This window comes from Trichomycterus rosablanca, chromosome 22, assembly GCF_030014385.1.
Source record: "Trichomycterus rosablanca isolate fTriRos1 chromosome 22, fTriRos1.hap1, whole genome shotgun sequence".
Classification (NCBI taxonomy): Eukaryota; Metazoa; Chordata; class Actinopteri; order Siluriformes; family Trichomycteridae; genus Trichomycterus; species Trichomycterus rosablanca.
In genome coordinates, this window is record NC_086009.1 from 19098065 (window position 1) to 19124291 (window position 26227).

General features: G+C 42.4%; 1 protein-coding gene and 1 long non-coding RNA gene across 2 annotated transcripts in view; both read right to left on the reverse strand.

Annotated features, from left to right (window-relative positions):
- Positions 1-14712: 14712 nt before the first annotated feature.
- On the reverse strand, positions 14713-17680 carry LOC134336264 (protein phosphatase 1 regulatory subunit 29). Its single transcript, XM_063018985.1, has one exon. The coding sequence runs from the start codon at positions 17678-17680 to the stop codon at positions 15017-15019; it is 2664 nt and encodes an 887-aa protein (XP_062875055.1). The 3' UTR covers positions 14713-15016.
- Positions 17681-17762: 82 nt separating this feature from the next.
- LOC134335885 (uncharacterized) overlaps positions 17763-26227 on the reverse strand; it is a 65364-nt gene continuing 56899 nt past the window's right edge. Inside the window, exon 3 of the long non-coding RNA XR_010015660.1 lies at positions 17763-17911. This is a non-coding gene — a long non-coding RNA (uncharacterized LOC134335885). The remainder of the gene's footprint in view (positions 17912-26227) is intronic.

Sequence of the window (26227 nt, forward strand, 5' to 3'; positions counted from 1 at the left end):
TTCTGCCAATGCATTTATTAGAATTTAGCTATAATAGATGCCTTAGTGCAGAACACACCAGCATTTCATACGGTTGGAGCTGCTGTACCTAATGCCATGGAAAAGCTTTGGTTCACACTCACGCAAGATACAACTTGGCACTCAGAATTGAAGGTATGAAAAGCAAAGAAAGTCATTATTAAGAGCTCGTTCCTGGCACGTGGAAACATTCTCACCTCCGAAATGTTCAGATTTATTAGCCGGATGCTTTCATGATTAAATAAGATTTGGCTCTTGAAGTGATTATCATGAGGAAAGGCAGAAATACTGACAGATACACGGCATATCTGCATCCAAATAGAGTTAATTCTGAAAGTATTATGTATGTAAATTTAAAGCCTACTAAATAAAATGTAACTGCTCTAAGATACCTGTCTGAAATCAGCAGTCAATTACCAGGTCTAGTAGGCATGTTTGTGCAAGGAAATCACCAAACTGTGCTGAACTCTGCCAATACAAGACTGAAGTTGTGCATCCCTAACCTAGGTCCTTCAGATGTATCCAGTCCGAACAGCACTTAAATATTCTCAGTGGTACTTTAAATCCATTGGTATGGTTCAGTAGTCAGATGATTGGCTTTGTGGCCTGTGTGGTGTCTCAGGTCCAGCCAAATGATCTAAGCTGCTCCCTTAACTCAGAGATACCAACCACAGTAGCCAACAGAGAGAAGGTTTCTCTGCGAGCTTCAACCTAGCATTTACTGCTAATGCAGCACTGGGATCTATGTGCTCAGAATACCGACACGGCCTTTGGCTGGCATGTTTCGTCAAATGGATTTAGCATTGATCTGATGGACTGGTGTGTGTGTACAGAAAACGTTTTGCCTGTGAAAAGTGGACGATACAAGGTTAATGTAGTTTATGTACCATAAATAATAATACATCATTCAGGAGCCAAAACCAAAGACGGTGACATCTGAAATAGATGAAAATAGCAAATCAACCGTTCTATCAATAAGCTTGTACAGCTGAAGTCAAAAGTTTACCTACACGTCTGACCAGGAATATAAAATCTTGGGATTATTTAGTATTGATGCAACTGCTTTTTCCGGTATTACAAAACTGGAACCCCTTTTAACCTCGATGAGTCAATTTTGATAGCCATCAGCAAGCTTCTGGATCAAATCTGATTGGGTCTTTGTTCCCTTTCTTGGCAGAGCTGGTATACGTCACATTAAAACCCCTTATCTGGCATGAGCTTTACTTTTTATTTTCTCAGCAGGTTTAAATTCAGGACTTAGAGAAGGTCATTCAATAAAAAGCCAGCTTTGGACTTGTTTGTTTGGGTCATTGTCCTACTAGCACATATAAAAGCATCAAGGATTTAACAAGTGTGGAATTCATGAATAATTTCTTTTTGGTAGCACCTTCTTACAGCAGTCGTCTGTACATATTTTCTTCAGTAACACTTGTGAATAGATAGTTCTATCTATCTATCTATCTATCTATCTATCTATCTATCTATCTATCTATCTATCTATCTATCTATCTATCTATCTATCCATCTATCCATCTATCCATCTATCCATCTATCTATCTATCCATCTATCCATCTATCCATCTATCCATCTATCCATCCATCCATCCATCCATCCATCTATTCATCTAACTAACTAAAATCTATAATCCACTTTCTGAGATCTGTCCAGAGCTTTCTAGACTTACTTATCATAATGCTCATGGCTTAATCAAATAGGTACAGTCAAACTAGTACAGAGAGGTGATGATTTGTAGTCTTTAATAATTAGTACCTAAGAATTGTGAAGCCAGGGCACAAAGTTAAAATTCATTATGGAACTTTCTACACTGCTTAAATAACAACTGATAAAAAAGTTTCCTTAGACGTGCATCTAAACCTCTGACTTCAACTGTACATGATTTAAAATTGTTAATTTTATTTAAAACTATTATAGTTCTGGTACAAAGTGGTATCATGATGATAAGCTCCTGTCACACTGGCAGTATGTTTACAATTTGTTTACAGAGTTTTCAGACAAACTTTAGGACACGACAATCATGGCAGTTCAGACTCCAGAGCTTTTCCATGGCATTTCCTGTTGGATATTTCTCCTGAAGCAGCAATGACTACAATGACATGTTAGAATTAGCTAAGCAGTACGCATCCGAGTTAGAAAACAAACTCAAAACCCTCAAACTTAACACGTTTGGACAAACATTTGAAAGCCAGATTGTTTCATTGTTAACAAACACCCACTCAACATACACAATGATATAATTCTTCTCTTGTAAAATACATCAATTCATGCAAATATAGCTTTCTTCAGTTTCTGAACACCTTCTGTATCCACAAACGCTAAAAAGGTGGAACAATCCACGTCTATACATCATCGTAACCCTGAAACCCCCGAGCCACCCCCAGTCCCACACAATAAAACAACAGAAATTACACCTAGAATTCAAACTCAGTAGAAAACATCCATTATAGATTTTTTTACAGAATACAAAATTCCCAGATCTAGCTCATCAGCTCATTTTCGTCCTTGTACTTGTCTTACTCTTTGGGATGGGAAATTAAATGTTCACAAAAACAATTAATAATAAAAATCTGGGGCAAACATATGAAAAACAAAGTATTATTCCCAAACTGTAGGTGGAAGCTCAGGTATGTGCTCTCCTGCTCAGGAAAGGACTGGCCTGTGGGAATGTCAGGCCGTGAATAAGTGTGAAGCATTGTGTAAGAGCGAGTCATGTATGTTTTTCTACCTTTAAAGTCTACCTGTGGACTAGTTTAAAGTCTACCTGTGGAACTATGACTGATTTCTTTTTTGTTTTGTTGGAATTTAATGATTTATGCTAGTAAATCCATTCCTAAATCCTCCAATCATTTAAAGCAGAGCAACAGATTAATAAGACTGAGGAATCAGTGCTAATTTGGTGCACATTTTGCCCAATGGCTGCACAGTATGTAGAATGCAGATATTAATTGTTTTTTAATCACCCTCTTTATCCTGATTAAGGTCACTGCAGGTCTGGTTTCATCGGGAAACACCAAGAACAAGGCAGGAATACCCTGGACCAATCCATCCCCGACCAGACATAGCCAGTCATGTCTGTGAAGACGACCGGATGACCGATAGCACTGCTGTGGTGGGTTAGTGTAAAAGATCGATACGCCACCCAAGCACTATGACTTAAAGAGTAAAGAATTGCTTGATTTTTACCCATACTGTGTTTCTGGGAGATCAACAGCTAAAAAATGGGTTTAAAACCGGCCCCAATTATTACTTATATGGATGTAACGATGCACCACAAGATGTGCCACGATTCGAATCGGTTATTCATTTGAGATGAATTGATATTTACTTTGAACAGCCGAGGGCACTGGCGCTATTCACCTCGCCTGGTTGACGGCACTTCACAGTTCCAAGTTGCCAGGTAGGGGATTTTCCAGCCAAATGTATTTATGTGAGGATACTTCTCTACTCTGTATTTGTATTATTCATTTATTTATATAATGTTGGATTTGTTTTAAAATTTCATTTCAGGTTTTTTTTACACAACAAGCATTATTTGGCATAGTTTGTACCTACCTAAAAGGGCATTCATTATTTAGATAAATAAAAGATAAGCACAAATACAGAATTTCATTTAATTTTTTTAAGAGAAATAATAAAAGGAAACTTTGTCATAATTTGACTTCAATTTCATTTTGTTTAAAAAAATCGGGAAGAAATCGTATTGCATCATGGGTAGAGTGTATCGTTACATCCCTAATTACTTATCATCTTCATATTCACACTTTGTTCCAAGTTTTTTCAACTCCAACCACCTGATTAATCCACTCAGAACAACGATGATCCTACGATTTAATCAAACAGCTCAAAGTAGGAATCAACAAAACGAAGCAGTACGACTTCCTTTTCTACCACATCAGTGTACTCAAGCGAAGACTCGGGACGGAACAAGAACACTTTACATAAAAAAAAAAAACCAACACACATTTATGTTTTTATGTAGCCTCATAAAGCATTCCTGAAACACCACCTCCACACACTCCCACTCTTTGATGCCCGCTCGTTTTGCCAGAACGGCAGGAAGAGGTGTTAATTCTTCAGAAACAGAAAAAAAACATAAATATGCGTCCAATGCAGCAGAAAAGTGACTTGTACAAAGTATAGCTAACAAGTTTGGTTCATAAACGTTTTAACAATCTTGTAGAAGCTGACCCTCCACCTCCAAAGTGCTTCCTTTCTGTACATGCACACACACACGTGTGTATTAAAAAGGATTAGAATTATATGAAGTTAACAAGTCCAAAATGTAGGACTGTTTTTGCTTTTATTCATTTTGTTTTAATTCTGGTCAGGGCAGAGAACCCATTCCAACAAGTAGTAAACAATATTAACCTAAATTACATTATGCAATGCTATGTAGGCGGCTGCACAGTGGCACAGCGGGTAGCTCTGCTGCCTCACAGGGCCTGGACTCAATTCCTTGGCCAGTTCTGTGTGGAGTTCTCCCTGTTCTCCCTCTATCTGTATGGGTTTCCACCGGGTGCTCCGGTTTCCTGACACAAGTTCAAAGACATGCAGTTAGGTTAAATGGAGCTACAAAAAATACCCTTAGTGTGAATATGTGTGTGTGTCTGCCCTGTGATAGACTGCCGACCTGTCCAGAGTGTTTCCTACCTTCACCCCAACCTTTCAGACCCACTGCAACCCTGACCAGTGGCTTCGATTTAAACTTTTTGACTTTTTAAGCTACTAGTAGTATTTAGCCAGGGTTTCTTTCTTACACTGATGACTTGTTTTCTTTTTACTTGGGTTATTTATTCAAAATCTAGATTTAAAGCCTTGTAATGCTGCGTAATGACAACGGGTATGAGTGAAGAATGTGGATCAATAGTTCATTCCACATTAGGGCGCCTCTTTACTCTCCAAACTCACTATTCTGTCCTTCAGAGCTGTGATGGAGATGGAGAATGCAGCTCAATATCAATCTAAAGCCAAAGGCAATGAATGTCACGCCCAACAATAGCCGCGAGCGAGAGATCAAAGGGCCATCACGCGGCTATGGCATGGAGTTAATTGAGAAGCGGGCGGCGGTGGGGGGAGTGCTGGGGATCAGCGCTACCCTGGTGTTAGCTGGTGCCTTTGAACTTCTCCATCAAACAGTGTGTTACTGGTACTGATACAAAAACCAGTACTATCTGTTTTCCCTCTTTTTCTCCGATTTTTCCCTCAATTTTCTCCCCTAATCCAGTCGTATCCGATTACCCTGATTGCGTTACGCTTCACCTCTACCGATACATCCCTCCACTGCTGACTGAGGAGCTTCGCAATAGACACACGCCCCCTCCGACCTGTGATCAGTACCGACTGCCTTATTTTCACCTGCATGAGGCGTGTTCATATGCGGATCAGCCTTGTGCACAGAGAGCCACACCCTGATCAGCATTATTCCCCAACTCATCAATCCCTGAGGAACCCTAGTCAGGTTTACCCACCCTGTGAACAACTGCCAATTGTTGTTCATGTAGCAGCCCAGCTCAGCCGGATGGACAGCATTTTTTTTTTTTAATGATTTTTCTCTGGATGGCACACAGTGCCACACGGCTCAAGGATCCCAGGGCCCTGGGTTCAATCCTTGCCTTCAATCACTATCTGTGCAAACTTTGGCACATTGTTTGCGCGTGTCCTCCAGGTATTTTGGTTTATTACCAACTTATTACCAAGCAAACGCCAAAACAAATGTGGCGTTGAGTCTCGCAAATGCAGCTTTACTCGCTAGGCACCTGGGTAATTTTGCTTGCCAAAAGCATTCAATTTGCACTCGGGTGCACAAACAATTTTGGTTCTTTAATGTGCCATACGGTACTCTCATCATGCCCGATGATGGCAGGTCCCTTCCCCTGCTTTCTACCCCTCAGGAATTTTTTCTCATTTTCCATGCCACTTGCTAACAACCCAGCAAGACCGAGCACGTTCTTTATTCACACGTTTTCACACCGTCAGCTTATAAGAGGTTTTTTTCCCTCTCTCATTCCGCTCTCATCTGATGGACTATTTAATGTCCTTTGCTTCAAACAGTCCTACTCATATCTTCCTCCCAATGCTAAAGTGTTTCAGTATTCACATCTTGTCCATCGCTCTCCATCTTCCTCACCGCCTCTCCATTCCTCTCAGCAGTATAAACTGTTCTTTCTCCCCATCAGAACCTGATAAAAAAGATTTACGCTTCAATTAGGCTATCAAAGCTCTTGGGCTGAGAGCAAAGCCGGGTTCTGATTGGCCTGTTTGTTCTCCCCCTCCGGCTTAAAGCGATTCCATTTATCCATCCTCGTGTCTGTCCCACTTTAGCTTCCCACCACATTTTCCGACCGGCTGACGAATCTGCTCGAAACCGAGAACGTTTTGAAGAGAAAAGAACAAACTGGTGTTCGCATTACAGAGAAAACACTGCCATCTGGTATCGGGACACTTTTCTTCGGGTGATGCTGAGGACGAGCGAGCACCACGAGTTAAGAGCTGCGAAAAGGAATCACAATCATCCTGACTTCAGGGGAAACTCTGATTTTCAAAGAGCAACATAAATGAGACCTGCTTATATTACCATATTATGAAATACTGAACAGTCTTCTGCCTTTTACAAAAGCAGAAATTCTGACCCACAATGTTTGGTCACGGTTTAAGATTTAATCAGGTCACTGTTTATGTTTATTACTTTATTATGATTATTATTTCATATTTAATATGGCCAAAGGAAGCACTCAGTGGTGCAGCGGTAAAGTCCTAGTTCACTACTGCTGAGATTTACATTTTACAGCAGACGTGTTTATCCAATGACAGTATATGGTCTAAGCGATTGAGGGTTAAGGGCCTTTCTCAAGGGCCGAACAGTGGCAACCTGAACCAGAACCTTAACTGTTAGGCTACAACTGCTCTGAGATCTGATGATCCAGGGTTTGAATCTTAGCGGCGCTATCGGCCGGTCGAACGTCTGCATGGACATGACTGGCTAATATCTGAGGTGGGGAGGAAACATGGCCAAAACAGCCAAGCCATTGGGAGGTGCACTTGTCAGTGTGCTCTCAGTGCTGGTCCCAAGCCTGGATAGAAATAGGAGGGTTGCGTCCGAAAGGGCAGCCAGCGTAAAACCTGTGCCAAGTCTGGTATGCAGACCATACTTACCCCTAAATACAGGAGCAGCCAAAAGTAATAAGAAAAACTGATCAAAAGCTTTACTTTTAGTCTTATAAAATATCACAGTATATAGTATAATTAAACATAAAGCACGGATCACATTAACCTCCTGTGGTTCTACAAACGCTAGCTGTTAAAACACTGTACTTCCTTTCTCAGTTAAAACACACATTATTACATAATTACAGGTAATGACCGCACTTACTCATTTAGTATTTAGAGGTGCCTCACCACAAAGACTTAAAATTACTTAAATTGTGCTTTTAATCCTCTAATGCATTTTTATTTAATTAGAAATATTTGTTTATTCCAATCGAGGGTAAAACTTGAAAGTATAGAAACTTATTAAAGCAGTAAATCTCATCTGGTTTGCTTTCTCCAGTGGAGGATCTAATACATAGAGAAGCATAAGGAGCTTATAAAGAGTTTAAAAGTCTGTAGAAGAGTAATCCACTTTCCACTTTGTGTTATATCACCAAAAGCCGACATTATTACCAAAGCTGGTGATTAATGTCAAACGGTTTTTGCTTTGGATACTCCAAGCAACTTCATACGAGTGAGCCAGCCGCTGGGTAAATGTACGGTCTAACAGCCACAATTGAATCTAGATACTAAATAAAACATCAACACATCTCAACATGATTCATCTTACAAATAAAACATGAGTAAATAAAAGTATGAGGTCATAAAAAACATATTACATGGACAAAAGTATTGGGACACCACTTATAATTTCTGATTTCATGTGTTTCAGCCAAAACAATTGCAAACAGCTGTAATAAATCAATAAATCTAACTTTGCAACAACAGTTTATGGAAGGCCCACTCTTGTTTCAGCATGACTGTGGCCCTGTGCACCAAGCAAACTCTATTTAAATTAAAGAAACTCCAGTGTCCTGCACAGAGCCCTGACCACAGCCTCACTGACTAGCTTTGGAATGAACTGGAACACCAACTAAGCCTTTTCCTGACCAACATCAGTACCCAACATTATTGAATGGGCATAAATTCCCACAGACTTTATGATTTTAAAGTACTTTCAAGTCTTGTGAGAAGCGTTCTTATACCTGAAAATATCACACACAGGTCACTCACTTTTAATTCCATTTATTTTTTAAACGGGAAGTCTGACAAGCTCATGGTCAGGTGTCCAAATTCTTTTGGCCATATAGTGTATAATACCAGCTAGTAACTAATAAAATGGCAATTTAGTGGACTGTAAGCTGTAAACCAAACATATGTGGACAATCTCAATGAGTTGGTTCATCTACTTCATCAACAGATATTAAGATGATTGTGAATCACACACACACACCCATTCAACCTTCCACCCATTTGACCACGGCACAATCATAGGATGGCATCTTTTAGCACTGCTGAAGCTGCACCAATCAAGTGGAAGCTTCTAGGAACAACAACAACAGCTCAGCACACAGACTCTGTCCACAATAATCACCTGCCCTTAAAAACTGACACAAAGCAAGAACAGAACAAGAACTGAGGATGAATAGACGCCAATCCCAACCGTCATGTCCCAAAATTGAAAGGAAAGCCTTTTCAGAGGTGTGGAGGCTGTTGTAGCAATGTTATCAACCTTCAACACTAACATAATAGGTGACACCAGGGTCATCATGGTGGTTAGTTTTGAGTAACACCGCCAGTAAGTAAACAACTTAAATAACTAATAAAGTAATGTAAAAGATGTACAACATTTTAGCATTTCACTCCTTTTAGTGTAACAGTGGGAAATAAGTTGCCTTTAAAAACAAAAACTGACTGCAATTGTGTGAGCAAAAGCTGTGACCTGAACCGTCACGGTCACTGCCGCTTGGTAAAGATGAGCCGCCTCTAACAAGTAATTATCATCATGGAACATTTACCATTTCAGGGTAGTAAACAAATGTTCGGCATTTGACCGACTCTGATAATTATCCACATGAGCCACAATTATAGAGCCTTTTTAAAAAAAACATACACACTGTTATGAACATTTATAGGAGAACCATTATCAGACTTCTCTCTGAGGTCAAAATATGACATGTAATACATATACAATTAAATATGAAAAGTGAGTGTGCAGCATAAGTAAACAAAACTGAACAAAACAATGTAAAGTCTGAGCTGTCAGGGCAGATTATCCTTTTCCTATCTTACTACCAGCCCCGCTGGTCCGGACCAAAACATCGTTGCAGGTTTTCGCCCAGCATGGCCGGCCCATTGGGGGAAACTCCATACATATTTATCCATCAGCCATTGCTGCTGGCTCATACCGATCAATAACGTAAAGTGTGTCCTCCCTGTAGCTATTTATAGACTGCCTTCAGGTAATTTATTGGGATTTCTGTGGGCAGGCATAAAATCAGTCTTTTACGATCACACACACAGACCGGATACACACGCCACAACAGTACGCTGTGAGATTTGTATTGCATTTGAAAGTGCACAGGGTATATGTTTGCAAACTTCATGCAGATAACATTAGAACAGCCATAACATTAGAGCCACCTCCTTGTTTCTACACTCACTGTCCATTTTATCAGCTCCACTTACCATATAGGCACTTTGTAGTTCTACAATTACTGACATGTTTCTCTGCATGCTTTGTTAGCCCCCTTTCATGCTGTTCTTCAATGGTCAGGACCCCCACAGGACCACCACAGAGCAGGTATTATTTGGGTGGTGGATCATTCTCAGCACTGCAGTGACACTGATATGGTGGTGGTGTGTTAGTGTGTGTTGTGCTGGTATGAGTGGATCAGACACAGCAATGCTGCTGGAGTTTTTAAACACCTCACTGTCACTGCTGGACTGAGAATAGTCCACCAACCAAAAACATCCAGCCAACAGCGCCCCGTGGGCAGCGTCCAGTGACCACTGATGAGGGTCTAGAAGATGACCAACTTAAACAGCAGCAATAGATGAGCGATCGTCTCTGACTTTACATCTACAAGGTGGGACCAACTAGGTAGGAGTGTCTAATAGAGTGGACAGTGAGTGGACACGGTATTTAAAAACTCCAGCAGCGCTGCTGAGTCTGATCCACTCATACCAGCACAACACACACTAACACACCACCACCATGTCAGTGTCACTTCAGTGCTGAGAATGATCCACCACCCAAATAATACCTGTTCTGTGGGGGGTCCTGACCATTGAAGAACAGGGTGAAAGCAGGTTAAAAAGGTATTCAGAGAAACAGATGGACTACAGTCAGTAATTGTAGAACTTAAAAGTGCTCCTATATAGTAAGTGAAGCTGATAAAATGGACAGTGAGTGTAGAAACAAGGAGGTGGGTGATCAGTGTATGTGCAGCTGATTGTGAGGTTTGTTTTTCTTGCTGTAACGTTATGTTTAAATGAGAGTCGGTCATGTTTACTTCTGTAGTGAAGTCTAACATATTATAAAACACCAACAACAATGTTAAACTGGTATGTTGAAGGAGATTCCATGAGCAGGAGAGCACAGGAGAGTTGCACACCACCATTAACAATGAAAATGAGCTATTAATGTACATTTTGAATGAATATTGGGTAATAAAATCACCCCAGGAATAAATGGAACTTATTTTAACAGCCTTTGTTAAACTCAATCAATTGTACATCAGAGGTAAATTACAAAAAATTCTCTCTGCGTTGTGTGTGATCGTCTAATGAGAGTACACGCCTGGAGAACATCTTTACTAGCAAAGACCAGTGAATGATACAGTAAGTCTATAGATAATTTCCTTACAATTCACCATGATTTCCTGCTATTTATTTACTTTTAACATGGGGGTTAACCAATGGCTTAAAGTAAAGATCTCAAGTAATGCTAGATTATATTAGCAGTAATGACAGGCTTGACATCAACCAGATGCTGCGGCGGGTCTTATTCATTGGGCAAAGTGCAAAACACACCCCGGACAGGTTGCCAATTCATTACAGGGCACACACACACAAACACATACACACTGAGGGCAATTCTTAGTTACACCAATTGGCCTGACTGCATAGGAGAAAACTGGAGCACCCAGAGGAAAATTTCACACAGACAGGACCCTGATACATCATACTGAATTGGTGCTTTACTAAACCTGACTCTATCATACAACAGTGTAAAGCTTTTATTTCAATCAAGCCTTTATCCAGAGCTTTCAGAAGGTGGTTTGGCCAACACATTTTAGCCTCATTTCTTCCCACACTAACAAGTTTATGTTCCCACCCTCAAAAAACCACACATTTTATCTCACATGATTCTCTAGACGTGTTCTCGTTATGACAATCACATCCGACTCTGCAATAAAGTGTGTTCTAGTCACTCCAGGGAGGCACAAAATAAACTGCTATGTAAAAATGTACAGCAGGGCATGTCTGTGGACCTATAGTTCGTTCCTCATCGAAGTCGTATAAATAACGTTTGGAATTGGTAATGAAGGGGTTTGTCACAGTAAGCCTCCGGTAGCAGTTTCTCCCCTGGTTGAGCTTCAGTGTTGGTGGACAACACATCGTTAGTGTTTAGTTGGTTCTACACGTTTGTCGCAGTACGTCTCCATTTCCCGATGATTGTGTGAATTCCTTTAGTTCTGAACACAGTGCTCTTTACCACCATCACGATTTCTGTTGTTTTTCATACAGACGGTGTTATATGCTGGACTAGAGACGGCCACTTTTGTAAACGCTCCATGTTTAGGAGGTCTTTTGGCTTCAAGCCCTGTTTTAATCAAACACCTTGGTTTACTGAACACCAGAATAAAAGAGAGCAAGAGCAATGTAGTTCAGTTTTAAAAGTATGAATATTTCATGGGGCAGGATGGCGCATAAAGATAAAATGAAAACCAAAAAAAGAAGGCCTGTCCCTATGGCTGGAGTTTTCTTCAGAACTTGTAAAAAGCCTGTGGGTCAGGGGAAGAGGTTGTGAAGGGGTCATGAAAATTTGAGCTTTCTAAAATTGGCTGACTGGCTAAAAAAATGTTGAGCACCCCTGTGTTAAGTGGGCAGTTGTAGCCTAGGGGTTAAGGTACTGGACTAGTAAGCAGATGGTCACTGGTTCAAACCCCACCACTGCAAGATTGCCACTGTTGGGTCCTTGAGCAAGGCCCTTAACCCTCAATTGCTTTGACTGTAAGTCGCGTTAGATAAAAGCGTCTGCTAAATGCCAAAAATGTAAATGTAAGTGTATGGAAAAAAACATTAGCTATGGCTGTGTCCCAAATTACAAACTACCATACTAAATATGTGACAAATTAGTGCACTACTTCTTTCTGTCGTTAATATTTTAAACACATATTAAGTTTACATGCAGTTTAAGATGTAGGCGTAAAGAACACGCCTAAACTCTACCGACAAAACACGCCTATAGCAAGTAAGCTTTGCACATCAGTGGATTGTTTAAACATGCCCAAGACGTCCTGGTGGGCAGCTTAAGGCAAGTGCTTTCCTGATGTGCCCCTTGGGAGCGATAAAGGTATCCTCTTAAGACCAGTGAAGACAAAGCGAATGGTTTACAAAAGCAGAACCGTATGGTAATTTAATTGTTAATTGCTAATCATAATCATTGATTATTATTAAGCTGTGGTATAAGAAGCCACATGACATTTTAGATGCCAACCACACATCATGTGACATCCTGAATGAACTAACAGATTATATGTGATATGCTTACCTAGCATTTCATATACACTATATGACCAAAAGTATTTAAACACCTGACCATGAGCTTGCTGGACAACCCATTCAAAAACAAATACTAATAAAGTAGTGACCTCTGTGTGATCTTTTCAGCTATAATAACAACCTCTTCTAAACAAGGTCTCTCAAAAAACTTTAAGATAGTATTCGTATGGCTGGGCACTAATGTTGGTCAAGAAAGCTTCAAATGATGTTCTGGTTCATTCCAAAGCTGTTCAGTAGAACTGAGGTCAGGACACTTTTCAAGCTTTTCTTTATGTCTTTATAGAGCTTGCTTTATGCTTAAAGGAACAGAAAAGGGCTGTCCCTAAACTGTTGCTGCAAAGTTGGAAGCATAGCATTTCCTTTATATAATTGATTCATTACACCTGTTAGATGTTAACTGTTGTAGCTGAGACAAAACAAATTAGGAATGGTGTCCCAATAATTTTGCCCATATAGTGTCGTTTTCTAATACTGGTGACTGACGTGTATTAACGATACTAAACGATTTAAATTTTCTGGCTTACTGGTCCATGAATTTATAGGTTAAATAACAGCGTAAAAACTAATCAAACTGGTAGTCACACTTCATTATTGGCCTGGTTAATTGCTAATTAATTAACCAAATAAAACTGGACATTTATGAACTAACGGTTGATTTTTATCACATATGAATGTAGATTAGACCTGATATAATAAAATCAAACTGGACTCTTCTCTTTGTTTCCATTAAAATAAAACCTTTACTTACATAACTCTTGTTTTGAGTCCAGCTTCTAATTTTGTGTTGTGCTTGAGTTTTTAGTGTAAGGAATTTGGTAGTGTTCGGCAGGATTAAGCAAAACACAGTTAACCAAAGTGGCTCTGTAAACACACTCTATAAACACTGACTCCACTAATTGGCCCTATTATGTGAGCATAAGCTGATCCATTAAAATGTGTGCAAGTAAATACAATTCTGCAGCATGTCAATGCATCTTTTCTACTCAAACAATAAAATCCTTTAATTTTATTAGGAGTATTATGGTTAAGACCTCACTACAGAAATAAAATTAAGCTTTGTTACTGTTTAATAATCTGTCCTTAAACTACTGGCTACATCCCAGAGTGCACACTAAATACTTCATACACACTACTGGTGGTCTATATGTCAGCATATTTTGTATGGTTCTTTGAATTTAGGAGTTCCACCCTCAACTTTTCTACTCCTACTTACTGATCTGACCATCCAAATGTTTCAGAAGCCTGGTCAGATAAAGGTATTAATCAAGCTTTAGCCACTCAGCCTTTTATCATCCATACCAGTTCAGTGGTGGTATGCACTAGAGCATATGCACCCAACCTTGAGCAGACAATTCTAACCTACGTACCTTGTTATCTGGACCACGTCAGATTGTTTTTGGAACGGACACCTCTGGGTATTCGGCGTCGCCCTGGTCTGCATTTATGTGACATTTCCTCTATTTGAATCTTTCTGCTCAACACTTCGAGTGATTTAAAAAGATTCTCACAGGGTAAAAAGATCCCTAGGGTGTGTCCGCTGGCTTGTTTTTCATATTTCGTCCTCAGTTCTCACACGACAAATGCTATTGAAATGGAAATCTGGTTGTCACGCGTCTCCGGAATATAGATGGAAAGTCTGGTTTTGGCAGCTATAAAAAAAAAAGGCCGTACGCTCTCTTAGGACACACATGGCTACCTCAAAAATTAAGGCAGTCCTCCTGTGAATCATGTGGGAGTACGAATTTGGGCTCTTTCCTAAAAGGCTGAATGAATAATCGGGCTAAAAGGTGATACCCTTGGTAAAACATCGCATACACAAATGAATACCGCGCAAACTTTTATTTTATGAAATATGCCCCATGGAGGAACGTTAGCAAACACAAAATGAAAGGACGCTACCATAAATTTGGGCTGTATTGTTATTCCCTCTCACCCTTGCTCTCTCTCATTCTCTTTGCTTTTCTCTCTCACCTCCCCTCTGGCTCTCTGATGACTCATCCTGTACACGGGCAGATCAACAACAACTTGTTCTCAGACCCTGAAAACGTAACTTTGCATTGTACACACTCGCCTTCCCTCTGGCTGCCTTTCCACACTGGATAATTAGGTTAATCAGGCTGTGTAGAAAGCCTATGCTTTAGATACCCGCTGCATTAGAATAGCTTACAGCTTTTGCTGGGCTGACACACCCTTCCAGTAGTCAAGGATGTCGTGTAAGTCCTCGCCTTTTGCAAACTGGACCTTCTTTCTCAGAGCATTTCCAGCCGTGATGTAACAGGACTCCTCACGTGGGCCCTTCTTGTAGGGACGAAAGCGCTCCCAGATACGCAGCGTGGTCTCGGATGAGTACTCTGGGCTGGACGAGTACCCCGAGTAATTGTGTTGGTGGGGCGAGAGCTGTGAGTACGAAGCAGCGTCTCTCTTGGTGCGTGACAATGGCTTGAGAAAAGACGCCCTTTGTGCGGGCGAGTCATGAGATCCCTCATAGTAGAGGGCTGGGACCGAGTGACGATGCTCTGCACAGTGGAAATCTGGATGGACCTCCAGATGCTGCTGAATATTCACGCCATCCATGGTGATTCCATCCATGTTACAGCCTCCTCCACCACTGCTACCAACTAAAGGTAGCCTCTCCAGAGGCTCTCCACACCTCAATGGGCTCCCCTTGTCAGGGTATTGACAGGGATCAGGACTGCGAGGCTCTGGGACGTCCAGGCTATAAACCCGGGCTTTGCCACTGGCAGGGCCACAGTGCTTCTTGGAAGAGCTGACAATCATAGCTGCGTCTGCACTCATTTGTCTTTGAATCGGTCTTACCGCTGTGGCTGGTGGTGGAGGCCGGTACGGGGGTGATACAAATCCTCCACCGGTAATCCCTGGTCTTTCGGAGCCTGCAAGAGAAAGAGGAGGTGGAGGGGGCATTTTGGGGGAAGGTAGACCTTGACAGGCCTCTGCGAGACTGGATGGAATAAGACCCCTGGTTGAAGAGGAGCTACTGGTCGTCGGAGGTGATGTGGGATTTCCACAGGATGTGGCAGCAGACGACACTGCAGCTGCTACAGAGTCAAGCTTAAGGGCATCAATGCAGTTATTGATGATCTGGTTGACCTTGTCAACTTCCATCGCAATAGTAGAAATCTCTGATGCTGATCCTCTGCCATCATCTTCCGAGTCATCTTCTAGGTCACTTCCATCTTCCTCTCTTAGATCCTCGGCTCGAATAGCCTGCCTCAACCCATCTCCAGAAGTTCTAACATCCATGTAGTTGCCCTTTGTTGCCAGTGCCTCAGAAAAGGCAGTTGCCATTTTCTCTACCTGAGGGATGCTGGACAGACGTGAGGAACTGGTATTGACAGAGCCATGACCCAGCATGCCTGAGCTGGAGGAGGAGGACATGGGCAGCTTGCCATGATGATGCTGGTGATGGGTCTGCTCATGAAGCTTCTGCACTGCTGTTGGATCATTAGCAACTGCAGCAGCGACCTCTGGTCCATAGCGCATCTCCAGGATGGTCTTCTTGACAGATTTTTCTTTCTCTTCCTGCCTTCTTCGCCTCCTCAAACAGTAATACACCAGGCCAAGAACAATCAGCATCCCAAACAAGCAGCCCACAATCGTCATAATATAATGCGTAGTAGTAGAGGGGGTGGGCACGTCATCCTGGGTGGAAGTCCGAGTGGAAAAGGAAACACACGTGTGATTCAAACGCTGGGAGTTGCGTATTGAAGCCACACAAAAGGTGTAGTTGGTATTCCCTATAAGCTTGTTTAGTGTAATCAACTCCTTCTTGTTATTCAGGGTCATCACATCCGAAACGTAGCTTTGATTGTATTGTACCAGGATATACATCTTGCTGTATGGTCGGGGTATCTGCACTAGCAAGGATGCCGAAGAAAGAGACAGATGTTGAACATTGATGCTGGGACTAAATGAGCTCTCAGAGGAGGATGAGGTTGTGGGCTGATGGTACGGCCCAATGCGGTCAAACATTTCAGGTCCAATGCCTGACCCATCAATGTCTGGCGGCAATGACGTCATCCCTGGAATAAATACCCCATCTCGGCACATGGAGGAAAGGATGTTGCGAGCGCTACGACCAGTTCCTCCAACAGGACTCAGCAAAGGGTAGCTGAAAAGCTCCCGTGGTGTCTCACACTGTAGCCGATCGTAGGTGTGCGTGACGTTGTTGAAGGCTTCCAGCCAGATGAGGAAGCTGTACAGCTCACATCCACAGTGAAAAGGATTTCCTGCCAGCTCACACACCATTAGTCTTCCCAACACGGCGAATGTTGATGGGTCTAGTCGGGCTAACTTGTTGGAAGACAGATCCAGACTGCTGAGGCTAGGGCACTCCCAGAATGCATTGGTAGCAATGACCTCAATAAGGTTATGCTGCAGAAAGAGGCACTGCATACGCCCTAAGCCTCGCAACATACCCTCTGTCAGGTTGGTGAGTTTATTGTAACCCAGCTGCAGTACCTGCAGGTTAGCCTGGCCAGCGAAGGCACCGTCCTCGATGTAGGAAATCTCATTCTTGGTGAGGTTAAGGTCTGTCAGGTTAGTGAAGCGGCTCAGGGAGGTGAAGAAAACAGCCTTGAGCTTGTTCTCGTTCAGGCGTAAATCATGCACCGTGTTGTTGATGTGCTGTGGGATTGCCTCATACGGCGGCTGATTTTGACTGCAGATGGCCAGCCACACGTAGCCCTTATCCCCCTCAATGAGCCAGCAGTCGCAACTGACAAAATCTGGTACTGAAAACAGCAGAAGAGAAGGAAGGAGTAGAAGGGAAATGCAGGGAGAGGAACTTTTATACAACTTACTCTTCATGGTGCAGGAGAACAGAAGGTGAAGAAGGTTAAAAAAAGATAATAGATAGTCTCTTGTCTGCAGAAGAGCAGAAAGTCCCGGAACTCTTTTTGTACAGTCACAGCCTTGAGTATAACATGAACACTAACGGAGTTGTCATATTATCTGATTTCCTGTAGGGTAGGAGTGCTGACTTTCGTTGGGCTGCCACATCTTGGGAGTTTTTGGTTCCAGTGAACTTCTTCGAATAATCTGTAGGGAGAAAGAACAGAAAGATATGTAGAGTGAACAGAGTTGTAATGCATAACACTAACAAGGCAGCGGTCAGCTCAGAGACTCGCATTATATGCCTTCTTCTGCAATGGGCATAGAGAAGTTGAGTCTTCAAGATTGGCAGATGGAAACATCTTTTATAGAATGAATTTATGCGTGCTAAACTTGGCAGACAAATGTAAAGAATGTAACTGTGGCTTATGCAATACTTAACTATAGTTACTATGGACATAATAAAAAACTTCCCCATTCAAAATGTTTACATACATTTCCTTTGCACTGAATACTGAAGTATTTAACCAGTATCAATTTAGGGTTAGTCTGGGCAGGGTCTTATTATTACAGCTTTGTTTTTACACACATTGATGGCTTGATGGAGCAACTCCATTATGTATAATGTGCTGGAGTTTTGTGCAAAATAAGCTCAAAATGTCTTTTTAAGCTGTAATAAATTGTGTGGAATGTCTTCCTTGGTTCATATGTGTCAAGAAAAGAACTGTCCTCACATTTTCCCACAGTTCCCTACAAATATGGAACTTAAAAAATAATAATCAGACAAATTTAGAATCTCAACAGGTGATTGCATTCACACATGACATGGTCTCCACTCAACTTCACCTTTGGGTTCAGCAAACCCTAGACCCTCGATATAAACGTCTTAGTACATGGAAGGGCAACCATGCTTCAAATATACCAAGCCAAGGGTCAAGCTGGTCTCAGAAGTGAAATATTGAGGAATACCATTTGCTTAAATCATTCATAGGATATGACATCTCCTTTTTTTTTCTCTGTCTGTCCGTCCATCCATCCATCCATCCATCTATCTGTCTGTCTATCTATATAATTCTTTTTCATCCCAGATGTTTTGACACTTTAATTTAATACATAATAATATTGCACAGAAGGTGGTAAATAATATTCCATTACAGTGTGGCTCTAATGTGACCAGATATGAAGTTGTGCTAGCTGCACATATATTAATGAATTGTCTTATTTTACTAAGCTTTTCATCAATTTGAAAATCCATATCAACACTGGTTGCTTGCTGGACGCTTCATATCACCTAATCAAGCCCCAAAATAATCAGGTTAAATTGATGTCTGGAACAGTCAGATCTGATGCTGCAGAATTTTCAAGAAAAATCTATGATGTCCTGCTCAAGCCTACTGTGCTATACTATTCTGTCCAGTGAAAATGTGTCATAAGAGTAAAGAAAAAAACAAATAGCCTGGTTTTTCTGCACTTATTTCTTCTCACTCCTTGTCTTCATCCCACAAGAGATGTGAACTGGTTCGGTGTGCTACATACAGAGGCCAAAAAAGACGCTTTAATTAGGGCTGGTGCTGGCAAAGACGGGGAGGTGCATTCCAAAGAGAAGAAGTAAAAAGTTTCCCTGCCGAGGCATGAGAGGGAAGAATATTTATTCCATCTACGCTCACCTTCCTAATAACACATCACTTTAAAAACTTTTTATTCCAAATCGGTTAAAAATGAATGAATAACTCTTGAATAACTTTTTATTATAAATTTATTGCAGAGGCCCTATTGTGCCCAAATCTGAGAGTGTCTGAGGCTCATGCCATGCTGACATACCCTGACAGCATCATATATCACCACCAGGCAAAGCTTTCATTTCTTGGACTCACACTCGTACTAACAAGGTAGTGGGAGAAAAAAACATTTCTGAGTAGCCTCTCTCCAGCTGAGCGTTCACAACACAAGCGAATATCTGATCCCATCCTGCAGAGAGCTTCCGCTGAGAAAGCAGGTCCCAATCAATTGCTGTCTTATTAATTATGATGAGCTTCAGATGTTTTCCAAACCATGATGAACTTAAATTACCCACAGATGCACAATGGTTACACAAGGGTTTAATGGATCTTCTAACATCAACTAGGACGTTGATGTTAATTATTTTGGTTATTTGTATTTGTAGTGACTTTCCGGGAATGGATACTTGAGGAATTATAGCACATCTTCTCTCCACTAGCCGAATCACAATGAGGATTATACAGGTGTTATATCTCAACCCGCTCCTCTAGCAGCTCGCCAGTCCCCTGAGAACCTCCTCACGCCTATTAGTGCACTTAGATTGACCTGGGCTAAGGTTTTATAAACGTGCTCATAATGCAGCCCTGTGCTAAATTTACTCCAACCAGTCATTTCTCAAGCTCTCGGTTTTCCCAGTTGCTTCCTTGCCAATAAGACAAGAAAGAAAGAGAGGAAAATTTATCGTTTTCACTTGAAGTATTTTCTGGGTCGCGTCTCCCCGGCTTGTCTTTGCCGATCTGCTCATCGCCTTGTTTGTATCTTTTCCCTGTGTGTTCTTGAGTGTTACGATTCTCCACTCTTAATTTGGTGCACAATCAGGCATAAACGGGTTCTGCTGCAAATTATAAACAGCTGCAGCATTTAGTCCAAAACCATCCATCATCCTTAGAGCCCCTGTATGAGCTCAGCATCTGCCTAGATGCCCGTCTGAACGAGCAGTGGCGGGATAGCAAGGTGGGCTTAGCTTCCCAAAGCAGCTTATCTGTTGCACATTTACCCATACAATTGGGCAGTGCCTGCCTCTGTCCCCGAGATATAAAAGGCCTGTATGTGTGAGCTAAGAGAACTGTGATGCTGAGCACTGCAGTGACACTGACATGGTGCTGGTGTGTTAGTGTGTGTTGTGCTGGTATGAATGGATCAGACACAGCAGTGCTGATGGAGTTTTTAAACACCTCACTGTCCCTGCTGGGCTGTGAATAGTCCACCAACCAAATATATGCAGCCAACAGTGCCCCGTGGGCAGCGCCCTGTGACCACTGATGAAGGTCTAGAAGATGACCGACTCAAACAGCAGCAATAGATGAGCGATCGTCTCTGACTTTACATCTACAAGGTGGACCAAGTAGGTAGGAGTGTCTAATAGAGTGGACAGTGAGTGGACACGGTATTTAAAAACTCCAGCAGCGCTGCTGTGTCTGATCCACTCATACCAGCACAACACACACTAACACACCACCACCATGTCAGTGTCACTGCAGTGCTGAGAATGATCCACCACCTAAATAATACCTGCTCTGTGGGGGTCCTGACCATTGAGGAACAGGGTGAAAGGGGGCTAACAAAGCATGTAGAGAAACAGATGGACTACAGTCAGTAATTGTAGAACTACAAAGTGCTTCTATATGGTAAGTGGAGCTGATAAAATGGACAGTGAGTGTAGAAACAAGGAGGTGGTTTTAATGTTATGGCTGATCAGTGTATATGCATAATAGTATGAAGTATTAACTTCTAGTAGAAACTTCTATGATTATTTTGTGGCATGGCTTTCTAGTATCTCATTAGCAATTAAGATCGACTATGGCTGGTGACTTCGTTGCAAAGCTTCCTTGCAAATGCTTCTAGTTGTAAAGCGTTAAGATATTCGTGATGTTTTTATACTGCAAACACACAGACACACACACAAACAAACATACAAAAATTTTTTCAGTCGGTGGTTCTGAAGCATTCAGAGATATCTGCACCCGTGCATTGTGAAATAAGAAGCTTGTGTGCATGAACAGCAGGCGGTCAGACACAAAGAGACAGTCACTGAAATTAAACAAACAGAATAAAAACCACTCAGCACGATGTGCTTTAGCTCCAACAACTCCAAAAAAGGTAAATATCCCCTTTAGAGCTGTACCTTGTAGTCTTGCTCAAACCGCAAAGGTCAATGCAGGTCACCAGTTCAGCACAGTAACCAATTATTTGACCAGAACACTGTGCTGTTCCTATAACCTCATTAACTCATTGGTTTATTAAACTCACTGACATGGCAGCATGGGCAGCACTGCAGTACTGAACATGAGGACAGAAGCTGTAACGCCTCAGTAAGTAAAGCACTGGATTATTGATCCTGGTCGAGGGCTAAAGCCGCACCACTGCTGGACCCCTGACCAAAGCTTTTAACCCCTGACACGCTTGGATTGGATTCTGTCTAAACCATATGGTTTTATTTCTTGAGGGGCAACACAACCTGTTTAAAAATGCGCTGTATTTAGCTATTGCTGAAATGAGCACCTATGTTGTAACACAAAGGTCAGAGGAGAGGGGCAAGTCAACAAAAGTGTATGGACACCTTGATATTTTACCTAACACTGACTGAATAACCAGAAATCACTGTGCACCTCAAGTGGTCATGATAGAAATGTGTCGAATCTGGTCTCTATCGTGAGTCCAAACTGAAAAACAGCGCAGTGTGCAATAGATGTTATGAAAACACTTCCATCACCCACTCTATCCCACACACACACATATACACACACACACACACACACACACACACAAGCACATAAATCCACAGTGACAGGGTGAAACAGTGAGGCGTTAAACCCTGACTATCTCTGCCATGTTTCCTGGGACAGCCGCCCACCCGAGAGCAGACCGTCCCATCTGTGCGGAACGGGAATCCAGGCGGGGCAGACTGCATGGAAGGAAGTGAGTGGAGCAGGGCAGGAAATGAGGTCGACATATCACATCATGGCACTTTAGAGGACAGAGCAGTGTGACCCAGATCCCATTAACTCCCAGTCTCAGGTGGTCACCTGCATAAAGTAACCGGGAACGCCCCACATCCTAAATTTAATCAGGCAGTACAGAAGTTAATACACGTTCCTGCAATTCTCAACCAGAACAACCAGTCGGCTTTCAGTCTGCTGATCTGCGGCACGATTTATCGGTGCACCGGTCAATATTTAATATTGTGGCGACAGCGAGGAGCTGCAAAACATTTCTGCTGTTTTAAACTGCAGGAGGCAGCATTCTTTATTTAGTTGCTTCAAAAGCCTGAAGAAGAGGCTCGATCTCAATCCACAGACCATTCACAATATGGACATGTACAGTGTATCACAAAAGTGAGTACACCCCTCACATTTCTGCAAATATTTCATTATATCTTTTCATGGGACAACACTATAGACATGAAACTTGGATATAACTTAGAGTAGTCAGTGTACAGCTTGTATAGCAGTGTAGATTTACTGTCTTCTGAAAATAACTCAACACACAGCCATTAATGTCTAAATAGCTGGCAACATAAGTGAGTACACCCCACAGTGAACATGTCCAAATTGTGTCCAAATGTGTCTTTGTCCCTCCCTGGTGTCATGTGTCAAGGTCCCAGGTGTAAATGGGGAGCAGGGCTGTTAAATTTGGTGTTTTGGGTACACTTCTCTCATATTGGCCACTGGATATTCAACATGGCACCTCATGGCAAAGAACTCTCTGAGGATGTGAGAAATAGAATTGTTGCTCTGCACAAAGATGGCCTGGGCTATAAGAAGATTGCTAACACCCTGAAACTGAGCTACAGCATGGTGGCCAAGGTCATACAGCGGTTTTCCAGGACAGGTTCCACTCGGAACAGGCTTCGCCAGGGTCGACCAAAGAAGTTGAGTCCACGTGTTCGGCGTCATATCCAGAGGTTGGCTTTAAAAAATAGACACATGAGTGCTGCCAGCATTGCTGCAGAGGTTGAAGACGTGGGAGGTCAGCCTGTCAGTGCTCAGACCATACGCCGCACACTGCATCAACTCGGTCTGCATGGTCGTCATCCCAGAAGGAAGCTGACGCACAAGAAAGCCCGCAAACAGTTTGCTGAAGACAAGCAGTCCAAGAACATGGATTACTGCAATGCCCTGTGGTCTGACGAGACCAAGATAAACTTGTTTGGCTCAGATGGTGTCCAGCATGTGTGGCGGCGCCCTGGTGAGAAGTACCAAGACAACTGTATCTTGCCTACAGTCAAGCATGGTGGTGGTAGCATCATGGTCTTGGGCTGCATGAGTGTTGCTGGCACTGGGGAGCTGCAGTTCATTGAGGGAAACATGAATTCCAACATGTACTGTGACATTCTGAAACAGAGCATGATCCCCTCCCTTCGAAAACTGGGCCTCATGGCAGTTTTCCAACAGGATAACGACCCCAAACACAACCTCCAAGATGACAACTGCCTTGCTGAGGAAGCTGAAGGTAAAGGCGATGGACTAAACCCAATTGAGCACCTGTGGCGCATCCTCAAGTGGAAGGTGGAGGAGTTCAAGGTGTCTAACATCCACCAGCTCCGTGATGTCATCATGGAGGAGTGGAAGAGGATTCCAGTAGCAACCTGTGCAGCTCTGGTGAATTCCATGCCCAGGAGGGTTAAGGCAGTGCTGGATAATAATGGTGGTCACACAAAATATTGACACTTTGGGCACAATTTGGACATGTTCACTGTGGGGTGTACTCACTTATGTTGCCAGCCATTTAGACATTAATGGCTGTGTGTTGAGTTATTTTCAGAAGACAGTAAATCTACACTGCTATACAAGTTGTACACTGACTACTCTAAGTTATATCCAAGTTTTATTTCTATAGTGTTGTCCCATGAAAAGATATAATAAAATATTTGCAGAAATGTGAGGGGTGTACTCACTTTTGTGATACACTGTATATAAGAACTCCACCAAGGCAAACATGGAAGACTCCCTTACTAATAGCATCTTAAGACATCACAATCTGCAGATTTGGTTTAAATTGTTTTATGGGGAGGGCCACGCCCTTGTACCTGCCAGACCAGGAAGACTAAACCCAACATGCAGGATTATTAACCAAGATAAAACAATACTATGGCTAAAGAGTCACAAACAAAAGGAAAACGACAAAGTAAAAGGTGGCCAAAATAGTAGAAACAAACAAAAACAAAGGACAACTAAAACCCACAGCCCAAAGCTAAGAGCATGCTCGGCCAGGAAAAAAAAGGATCATTCGCCCCACTGCGACGTAATCCAATGCTGTCCCTGCCAAACATCAGGAAAGCTCGCACCGCAGGGCCATCGCCAGCATGCCCTCAGTGAAACGCTCGACCGCAGAGTAGAAAATGAGAAAAATGAGTTATCACAACCCTAGCTGCTCGGCACTGACAGTTCTCATCGCCTCCATGCACCCTGCGGGCTGTATTGGCATAGCATGTGGTCACGATTCTGCAACCTGTGCCCCCTGCCGATCTCCACGGCAGGTATACCCGTTACCCCAGGAACATTAAACGTGATCACAATACACAATGACAAGTGGAGTGGTATAAAGCAGAGTTAGAGGTTCCCAGATTTACAAGGACTCAACACGCCTGATTTAGCTTATAATGTTTAGGCATGTGAGGGGGCAGGTGAAGCTGGAAATTCAGCACGGCTCGGGATATTAGGACTGATCTTGAGAAACCCTGGTAAAAAGCACACCAACACTGGACTTTGCAGCACTCACAGTTAAAGGATATTTGACTGGGTGAGGTTGTTATTTAAGGATTTGGTTTGGGTTAGAGTGCCTCTAACAATTTAGAAGCGGCCCTAACTCAATAAAACACCTTTGGGATAAAAGCTAATGAATGTGTGTCAGAATGGAGAAGAATAACCAGTCATGTTCCAGCGGCGAGGGGAGTCTAACATACTCTTAGGTATAATGAGTATGTAGCTGATTGTTAGAATCCTAGTGTTTATTTTCTGCACGGAACTGTAAGTGTAGCTTTCTCTCAGCTGTAAAATGAGCCAAAAGGAAAAGATCTATTGAACCCGCACTGTTGGCATCAGCGTTGTATTATCACAATTAACGTATAGTTGGGTTCCATACAGGCCTGTAATTGCAGGGTTTCACATCTGCTTTAGTAACCTGACAACTTCTGACGACTGTAATTTTTCCATCAAAAAACTATTCAGCACTTTAATAGCATGTGCAGTGTCATGTATGTGTAATTTACGTGTAGTGCTGCTGCTGGAGATCATATGAAGTGACGTGAGCCCCCCCTTCCCCCGTAGTCCCGGCGCTCCTGCAGAGAGGGGTTACAGGAGCTGGACCAGAGCTGTTGTGCCACATTACAGTATTAGGAGTGACAGGGAGTCAAGGGTGATGCGCTGGACTGTGAAGATGGTGCAGGTTTAGTTCAGGAGTGGTCGCTCGGGGCTCTGGAGCGCGACTGAAGCTCAGGAAGCATACGGAATAGATTTACTGGGCTCTGACAGTGACATATAGGTTTTTTCTAGTTGGCCAACCTGAGATCCATACATAGCCCTGCATAATGGCACCTGCATTAAACCACATTACCCGAAGCAAACCACACACACACACACACACAGTCTAGCAGCAAAAAACTATTACAACACTATACAAAACTATACTATACAGTGCATTGAAAAGTATTCAGACCCCTGCTATGGTACTAGACCAGCAATCAAAAGGTTGCTGGTCCAATTCCCACCACTGCCAGGTTGCCACTGTTGGGCCCTTGAGCAA

Coding starts and splice junctions, on each gene's coding strand:
- LOC134336264 (XM_063018985.1), bottom strand. CDS start 17,680: ATGAAGAGTAAGTTGTATAAAAGTTCCTCTCCCTGCATTTCCCTTCTA.